This window comes from Ophidiomyces ophidiicola (genome assembly GCF_022830035.1).
Source record: "Ophidiomyces ophidiicola strain CBS 122913 chromosome Unknown scaffold_6, whole genome shotgun sequence".
NCBI classification, from domain to species: domain Eukaryota; kingdom Fungi; phylum Ascomycota; class Eurotiomycetes; order Onygenales; family Onygenaceae; genus Ophidiomyces; species Ophidiomyces ophidiicola.
In genome coordinates this window covers 523069-533537 of record NW_026054646.1, presented here as the reverse complement: position 1 = coordinate 533537, position 10469 = coordinate 523069, and the positions used below count along the sequence as shown (strand labels likewise).

Sequence of the window (10469 nt, the reverse complement as noted above, 5' to 3'; positions counted from 1 at the left end):
TCAACTGATCAGAATGACTCTTGGAACTATATCAGAAGTTGAGAGAATGGAAGAGAACATGAAAATGATATATGGACACATATATGAACACCTGAAGTTATTCAGAAATGTTAACAGAAGTCAGTCATTTCTGGGCAGAATTTTGTCTGGCAGATGTGGCTCATGCATAAGTTCATATAAGAAGAGATAGAGAATCTGCTCAGTTGAATATGATTTTATATTGTATCTGATGGAAAAATAAATATCACACTCCATTTCAATAACATGAATCTGATGTGGGATCTGATCACTGGAGGTAAGTGAGTGAACTACATCATTCAGGTATCTAAGAACATGCTCACCAGATGGAAGAGTGGGAGAAAGATTGAAGAAACAGTTACAATGATGGTTTGCTGTTGAGAATATATCTCTGATACTGAATTATTATTGAACAAATGTTTATTGAGTCAAGTTTAGAACTTCCATACATGAATAGTCATTATCTGTCAGATTATCAGATTCCAAGGCCCTCTTCTTTGAAAATCATGTTTTTCACCAAAATGATGTCTGGAGGACCAATCATCTGTTCAGATTGATGGATCATCTATGATATAACTATGGCAAAAGATACAATTTCAATTATTTGACATTAAACTGATGAGATTTCTGTTTTATAGATCCATAAATGTGTTTCTTGGCTGATGACCAAAGTTCTGGCCAACTGGGTATATGCTTTATATACATACTGGCCAGAAAATAATGAGATCTATATAATACTTCCACTGATCAATGTACAGATTCACACAACTTAAGAAACAGTTGCTCAATCTCTCATCTGTTTCCATTTCTTCACTCTGGAACCAGACCTCTTGTTTGAATCCCAAGTCTTTCAGATGTGGGCATTGATGGATAAGTTAGTCAGAGATGTTTGTGGATCAGAGTTGGACAGTTGATCAGATATATGCTGAAAGTGACTATCTGTACTGAATGGTGAATCAGATATTATATGAGAATCTATCAGAGATGCTGATTGAATACTACATCAGAAAATTGACATAGATGTTGAGAGTAATATGAGTGTCATTGAGTCTCTGAATATGCTGAACTGAGAATATGATAATTGAATCAGAGCAGAAATCTGACAATACAGACAGATCTCAACAGTAGCATGCTGACTGTCAGATAACAGCACATTTGATTGAATTTCTGGAGCAAAGAACTGACTATTCAGAACAAAAACATCTGTCTGAATCACTGAAATAAACTGACTATCTGACATCAGTATGTCTGTCTGATCATCATTGAGATTCTGACTAACTGATGGTTTCAATTCATCTCTTGACATGCAGTTATGAAGACAAGACTTCAGAATTCTTAGAGTTTGATTGATCTGGGCTGTCAGAGTCTGAACAGCTCATACAGACTGAGTGACAGACTCTGATGTAAGTCTGCTCAACTCTCTGATAAACTTCTCACTGTCTGGGTGAATAGACTTCCACTCAGCTCAATGAAGAAGCTGTTTCAACAACTGAGCTTCATTTGATATCAACTGACCCAAACACAATTCTATAAATTCATCTTTTGACATCAGAATTAAATATGTGGGCTTCCATGGCATCTCTTAATAATAGAAATCAATTCAAGAGTTCAATCAGATCTGCATCTGAAGAACAACATCATGATGATGCTTAACTCTTGTTTTCCAAACAACAACAGAGAACTTGAATATATTCAGCAATTTAGAATCACACATGAAGCAGCATGTGAAGTCTCACTGATCAACTGTTGACTGTTCAAAGTGATTCAGAATGAGACAACAGAGACAGTCATGATCAGAATTAATCAGTTTGTACAGTACATCTTGAACACAGTCTCATCTCTCAGCTCAGCTACTTTTAGTGCCACTGACAGACTTCATTTCCAGCTCAGATGATAATTGAGCACCTTCAACTGAGCCATCTTCTACAAAGAGACTGTTCATACTGATTGCCACTGACTCAACAACAGTGGCAGCCACACTGGCAGCCATGATTAAGAGACTAGAGATTTATGAATTAGAATCAGAATTCAGTTCAAGAAGCTGTTTGTACACTGATTTGATCTTGCTGTCATCTGAAATTCAAGACTCTTTATAATTCTTCTCAACTAACAACACAAATGTTCCAGACTGACCACTGATCCAAGCAGCTCAACTCAATCACTGCCATAGCATGTTGACTGATAACTCAACAAACATATCATATTAAACACTGATCTTAATATCAGAAACATCTGCACTGTGCATCATGATGTCTGATGTGATCAGTATTCAGATCTGACTATTGGTCTTACAGAACTTCTCATACAGACTGGTCTTGTCATATTTCATTAGACTGACATGGTATAATTTGATGGTGGAGTGAGCCAGAGTAGTGGAATATTCAAAGTGACTGACCAGTCATTCTCTGATCACATCAAGAGTGCTCTCCAGAACATTCTTTTTCATCATAAAGACTATGATTTTAGAGATTCTATCTGGTGTCAGCTCATGGTTCTGAACTGATGATTCAACAGTCATGGCAGTGGCTTTGCCAGAAATCTGTTTAATTATGAAGAAAAGTGACTCAAAAGTATTGAACTTTTGATGTTCAATATAACTGACCAGAATAGCTATCTCAGGCCAATTCACATCAGTATGGATAATATCATAATTCAAGCACAATGAAATAGAGTTCAACATGGCTTTCATGATGGTCTGATCACATGTGACAGTGACTCCAGCCCATGACATCTGGCTCAGCAGTGCTTTGATCATATAGAGACATGAAAATGAATGTCAGAACTTCTGCCCTCAATCTGACATCAGATGCAACTCATCTACAATCACAGCAGTCAAACAATTTTAAAAAACAGAATCTTTGAGAATTGACTGCAGCTTTGGACTGATCAGCAACTCAGAATTTATGTACAGATGAGTATATAAACTCTGCAGCAATTCTGATGTCAGATTTGACTGATTAATGTTATCATTATGTACATGCAGTGAATAAGCTTCAGGCAGAGACTGCATCTTCTGAATCTGTTTGATTCTGATAATATTGAGAGGAAGCACACATATAATCATCTTTTCAGACAACAGAATCAGAAGAGTCTGGGCAATCATACTTTTGTCAAACAAGATCTTTGCAATGAGAAGAAGATCATTTCTTTGATAGAGAAGCACAGTGAGTGCATTCAACTGACACTCTCTGAACTGATAATCAAAAACTGACTCAATGATACTGACTGCATGTGCATGTCACTCTGTTTCATTCATGAAGATTGTCAACAGAACTCAACTCTCATCATTGTGAGCAGAATCTGTCTTCAGTGCTGAGAGATCAGACAGTTGAGCAGATCTAAATCATCTTAGATAAGTTCATCTCTTCTTTGCTGCTTTCTGCAAACTCTTATGATGCAATGTGTACTTCATTTTTCATCAACCCAGAAGCAGACAGTACATCAGACATAGAGCAGAAAATGAAAAAAAGAATGTGTACTTTGATGAAGAAACTGCTTGTCTAGTTGATCAGAGAATTTAAACAATACTCAGCTGAAAGTGATGATGTTATAAGAATCAGACAAGACAGAATCAAAAAGATTGTGTGAAAATAGATAATATGAAATCTCAACAACAAAGACTCAGACCAGTCTACAAAGAAGGCAGATAAGCACTGAAAGATCACTGATTCAGAGAAAAGATGTGTTTATGTACATACTGTCCTTATAGAATAACTAGAGCTGATCAACTGGTATTTTTCAATCAGATAATTAAATGAAAAAATCTGATGATGTGGAGCAGATTGAACAAGAAGCTCTACAGTAAATTTAAACATAATTATAGATGAAGTCTATATAAAAAAACATCATATCAAGTTCTTGAAGCAGCAAATTCAATGTGTGTGACTCTGATCTGGTTTACAATTCTCAAATTTGTATGGCAATTTCCAACTTTCTGCAAAAAAGCTGAAAACCAGCTCAGATGCTGTGCTGATCAGGTTCTGGCCAAATTACCTGAATGGGTTAGTTCAAAACACTAAATTCGCGCTAAAGAACCTTAACAGCACACATCTGAGATGATGAGATAAGGCTCAGATGTTATCTCATCATCTCAGACACATGCTGTTAAGGTTCTTTAGCACAAATTTAGTGTTTTGAACTAACCCATTTGGGTAATTCAGCCAGAACCTGACCAGCACAGTGTCTGAGCCAGTTTTCAGCTTTTTTGCAGAAAGTCAGAAATTGCCATATAAATTTAAGAATTGCAAACTGAACCAGAGCCATGCACATTGAATTTGCTGCTTCAAGAACTTGATACAATGTTTTTTTATATAGACTCCATCTATAATCACATTTAAATTTACTGTAGAGCTTCTTGTTCAATCTGCTCCACATCATCAGATTTTTTCATTTGATTACTCAATTGGGAAATACTGATTGATCAGCTCTAGTTATTCTATAAAAGCAGTATGTACATAAACACATCTTTCTTCTGAGTCAGTGATCTTTCAGTGCTTATCTGTCTTCTTTATAGACTGATTCAAGTCTTTGTTGTTGAGATTTTGTGTTGTCTGTTTTCACACAATCTTTTTAACTCTGTCTTGTCTGATTCTTATAACATCATCACTTTCAGCTGAGTATTGTTCAAATTCTCTGGTCAACTAGATAAGTGATTTCTTCATCAAAGTATGCATTCTTTTTTTCATTTTCTGCTCTATGCCTGGTGTGCTATCTGTCTCTGGGTTGATGAAAAATGAAGTACATGTTGCATCACAAGAGTTTGCAGAAAGCAGCAAAGAAGAGATGAGCTCATTTAAGATGACTCAGATCTGCTCAACTGTCTGACTTTCCAGCACTGAAGACAGATTCTGCTCATAATGACAAGAGTCAGATTTCATTGGCAATCTTCATGAATGAAACAGAGTGGTGTGCACATGCAGTCAGTATCATCAGATCAGTTTTTAATTATTAGTTCAGAGAGCATCAGTTAAATGCACTCACTGTGCTTCTCTATCAAAGAAATGATCTTCTTCTCATTGTAAAGATCTCATTTGACAAAAGTATGATTGTTCAGACTCTCTCAATTCTGTTGTCTGAAAAGATGATTATATGTGTGCTTTCTCTCAATATTATTGAGATCAAACAGATTCAGAAGATGCAGTCTCTGCCTGAAGCTCACTCACTGCATGTACATGATGATAACATTGATCAGTCAAATCTGGCATCAGAATTGCTGCAGAATTTATATACTCATCTGTACATAAGTTCTAAGTTGCTGATTGGTTCAAAGCTGCAGTCAATTCTCAAAGATTCTGTTTTTCAAAATCATTTGGCTGTCATGATCATAGATGAGTTGCATCTGATGTCAGATTGGGGGCAGAAGTTCTAATGTTCATTTTCATGTCTCTATATAATCAAAACATTACTGAGCCAGATGCCATGAGCTGAAATCACTGCCACATGTGATCAGATCATCATGAAAGCTGTGTTCAACTCTATTTCATTGCACTTGAGTTATGATATTATCTGTACTGATGTGAATTGGCCTGAGATAGCTATTCTGGTCAGTTATATTGAATGTAGAAAGTTCAATACTTTTGAGTCACTTTTCTTCATAATTAAACAGACTTCTGATAAAGCCACTGCCACAACTGTTGAATCATCAGTTCAGAATCATGAGCCAACACCAGATAGAATCTCTAAAATCATAGTCTTTATGACAAAAAAGAATGTTCTGGAGAGCATTCTTGATGTGGTCAGAGAATGGCTAATCAGTCACTTTGAGTATTCCACTACTTTGGCTCACTCCACCATCAAATTATACCACATCATTCTGGTGAAATATGACAAGATCAGTCTGTACAAGGAGTTCTGTAAGACTGATAGTTGAATCTGAATACTGATCATGTCAGACATCATGGCACACAGCATAGATGTTTCTGATATTGAGATCAGTGTTCAATATGATATGTTTGTTGAGCTGTCAGTCAACATGCTATGGCAGCAATTGAATCAGACTACTTGGGCCAGTGATTGGTCTGGAACATTTGTGTTGTTAGTCAAGAAGAATTATAAAGAGTCTTGAGTTTCAGATGACAGCAAGATCAAATCAGTGTATGAACAGCTTCTTGAACTGAATTCTGATTCTAATTCACAGATCTCTAGTCTCTTGACTGTGGCTGTCAGTGTGGCTGTCATTATTGTCAGATCAGTGATGATCAGTATGAACAGTCTCTTTGTAGAAGATGATTCAGTTAAAGATGCTCAATTATCATCTGAGCTGAAAATGAAGTCTGTCAGTGGCACTAAAAGTAGCTGAACTGAGAGATGAGATCATATTCAAGATGTACTGTACAAGCTGATCAATTCTGATCATGACTGTCTCCATCATCTCATTCTAAATCACTTTGAACAGTCAACAGTTAATCAGCAAGACTTTATGTGCTGCTTCATGTGTGATTCTAAATTGCTGGATATATTCAAGTTCTCTGTTGTTGTTCAGAAAACAAGAGTTAAGTGTCATCATGATGTTGTTCTTCAAATGCAGATCTGATTGAACTCTTGAATTGATTTCTATTATTAAGAGATGCCATGAAAGTCCACATATTTGATTCTGATGTCAAAAGATGAACTTATAGATTTATGTTCAGATCAGTTGATATCAAATAAAGCTCAGTTGTTGAAACAGCTCTCTCATTGAACTGAGTGGAAGTCTATTTGCTCAGACAGTAAGAAGTTTATCAGAGAGTTGAGCAGACTTGCATTAGAGTCTGTCACTCAGTTCATATGAACTGTTTGGGCTCTGACAGTCTGGATCAATCAAACTCTAAGAATCTCAAAGTCTTGTCTTTGTAACTGCATGTCAAGAAATGAATTGAAACTGTCAGTTAGTCAGAATCTCAATGATGATTGGACAGACATACTGATGTCAGATAGTCAGTTTGTTTCAATGATTCAGACAGATGTTCTTGTTCTGAATAGTCAGTTCTTTGCTTCAGAAATTCAATCAAATGTGCTATTGTCTGACAGTCAGCATGCTACTGTTGAGATCCATCCATATTGTCAGATTTCTGCTTCAGTTCAATTGTCATATTTTCAGTTCAGCATATTCAGAAACTCAATGACACTCATATTACTCTCAACATCTGTATCAACTCTCTGATGTAGTATTCAATCAGCATCTCTGATAGATTCTCATATAATATCTGATCCATCATTCAGTACAGATAGTCACTTTCAGCATATATCTGATCAACTGTCCAACTCTGATTCATAAACATCTCTGGCTAACTCATCTGTCAATGCCCACATCTGGAAGGCTTGGAATCCAAACAAGAGGCTCAGTTCCAGAGTGAAGAAATGGAAATAGATGAAGAATTGAGCAACTGTTTCTTAAGTTGTGTGGATCTGTACATTGATCAGTGAAAGTATTATATAGATCTCATTATTTTCTGGCCAGTATGTATATAAAGCATATACCCAGTTGGCCAGAACTTTGATCATCAGCCAAGAAACACATTTGTGGATTTATAAAACAGAGATCTCATCAGTTTAATGTCAAATAATTGAAATTGTATCTTTTGTCATAGTCATATCATAGATGACTTATTGATCTGGACAGATGATCAGTTCTCCAGACACCATTTTGATGGGAAACATGGTTTTCAAAGAGAGAGGTCTTGAAATCTGATAATCTGACAGATAATGGCTATTCACATATGAGAGCTCTAAACTCAGCTTGACAAATGTTCATTCAATAATAACTCAGTACCAAAGATATATTCTCAACAGCAAACTGTCATCATAACTGTTTCTCCAATCCCTCTTCCACTCTTTCATCTGGCAAGCATGTTCTTAGATATCTGGATGATGTAGTTCACCCACTTACCTCCAGTGACCAGGTTCCACATCAGATTCATGTTATCAGAGTGGAGTGTGATATTTATTTTTTCACTGAGTACAATATAAAATCATATTCAACTGAGCAGATCCTCTATCTCTTCTTATATGAACTTGTGCATGAGCCACACTCATCAGACAAGATTCTGTCCAGAAACAACCAAGTTCTGTTGACATTTCTGAACAACTTCAGATGTCCATATATGTATTCATATATCATTTTCATGTTCTCTTTCATTCTCTCAACTTCTGATATAGTTCTGAGAGTCATTCTGACCAGTTGGTCCTCAGATCAACAACTCTGTCTGTACAGTAGACTGTAATTAAGGATATCATGTTGTTTTGTAGCACATATATGTGTATATTCACTTATCTCTGGCAAACTATCTGGCAACAGTCATATCTGGCAAAATCACCTGACCCACAACACATTCAACACATGTCAGATATCAACAACTTCAGCCTCTATCCCCTCTTCATCTTCTCTTATCTATCAGGCCAACTGTTCATGCTGACTCAACACCCACTCATCTGCTCTCTCTCCTGCCAATTTGTTCACATGATTCTTTTTGATACACCCATTTAGATTAATCTTTTTTGAATTAATATCATTCAAAAATTGCAATGTCTGCCCTCTCTGCTCACAATACATCCTCACTCTCAGAAGCTAAATTGCTCAAATCTGATGAAATTTCACTCCATTCAGAAGCTCAGATGTCAGATTCTGGCTATATCTCAATTTGAAATCATATAAGATCAAGAGACTCTTCAGATTTCCTCTTAACTGATAAGTATCTTACTGCTTGTCAGTCTCTTGATTATTTGGCAAGTCTTACTGAACATGACACCCCCAATAATGGCATCAATCCAGCTCTCTTGAAAAAATATCCTAATCAAGACACAGATCATTTCCATGGTGTGTCTAAATCTGATTGCAGCAATATGCTCACCACTCAATCTGAGTCTGAATTCAATGCTTGACTGAACTCTGGTGATGTTGATATGTTTTGTGATGAATCTGCAACTTTCTCTGCAGATGCTGCCCAGAAGCAACTTCTGATCAATTATCTGACCAACAACATTTCAGATATACTCAACATCTCTGACCACAAGTCTGCTTCTATTTACTCTGATGCAGATAATCAAAACAGATGTGGCATAGAACAGACTGATGCTTCTAAAAGACTCACTATCACAGAACAAGCTGATAAGTTGTCTGCTCAGTGATGAAACATTGTATGTACTGACAGTTGAACCATAGTTGACATATTGCCAGCAACACCATCTTCCAATTGAATACTTCAATTAAAATTTTCAAATCTGAAAGAAGGCAATCTGGCCAATGTGCCAGTTAAATGAACTTTGACAAATCCCAAAATAACATGGGATCAAATTACAAAGGGCCAGTGGTATACTTCTCATGATGAGTCCACTTGAAATGAAATACCCCCAAAAATCATTGATATGCTATATCACATCAACAGAATTCAAGGCATGGATGGTATTGAGCAGATATCAGCATGTACATACTGCAACAAACATGATGATTGGCAGTGCAGGGTCTACAAACTGTCAGTGTGCAAAAATGAGAAACATCTGGACAGTACTTATTCCCACTGCCAGATGAATGCAATCAAATGTGAGTTTACAGACAGCCCTGCTAACAAACATGGCACATCCAAAAGTGAAGAATCTTCACTCTGAAAAAAGAGTCACCAGATTTATGGCTCTCACATCTCAAAAAATATCCACTCTGACCAGCAACAGAATCCCCCTGCAGCAGAGACCTGTTGTGGAATCAATAATCAAGACCAATTCAATCTTGCATGATTCACAGAGAGGCTTGCTCAAATGTTTGACTCCATGCAACTGACAGAGAACAGAGATTTGTTGGAGGTTAATGCACATCTCACACAGCTTGAAAATCAACTGGCTACATTAACCAACATGGTATCCACCTTAATTGATAACTTGTCTGGGATATATCATTTTGAATGATGTTGTGACAGAATTACTCTGTTGCTGGGTCAGATGTCTGGCAATCTCATGTATGTAAATAGAATATGTACATAGCAATGAAAATGACCAATTTCACTATATACAAGTATAATCTATGTAGAAACACTCATACATAAAATCTGATCAGATCCACTCCCCTAAGTATCAAGATTGTTAGATTTTTGATCACAGAAGGTAATTAATTGAGTAATCAATCTCAACAGCATCTTCTCTACATGAATCAACTTCACTCAAATCTTTATTGTTCTCTTCACCAACATCCACCCCACCAGTCTCCAAAATCTTTGCAATATACATGTTGACAGTGGCTACATGGAAGGATAGATTTTGAAAGACTTCAGATGGCTTCATATCAGATAAGAATCTGAGATTACTCTCTACACTAACACATAACTGCTTCAATATTAGAGAAGCAAGACTGCAGATATCTCCACTGACAGACTTTTTAATATGTTTCACATCAGTATACTTCTCATAAGCTTGCTCAACTGTCTGACAAAGCTGATGTGTATATTTTAAAGTATAGATAGACTTTCAAAAAAGCTTCTGAATCT

General features: G+C 36.4%; 1 protein-coding gene across 1 annotated transcript; it reads left to right on the top strand.

The window, feature by feature from the left end:
* Positions 1–5914: 5914 nt before the first annotated feature.
* Positions 5915–6316, top strand: LOZ57_002323 (uncharacterized protein; the record flags this gene model as incomplete). Its single annotated transcript, XM_049251398.1, has 2 exons — positions 5915–6075; positions 6163–6316. The coding sequence occupies 2 exons, from the start codon at positions 5915–5917 to the stop codon at positions 6314–6316; spliced, it is 315 nt and encodes a 104-aa protein (XP_049109698.1).
* Between the last annotated feature and the right edge of the window lie 4153 nt (positions 6317–10469).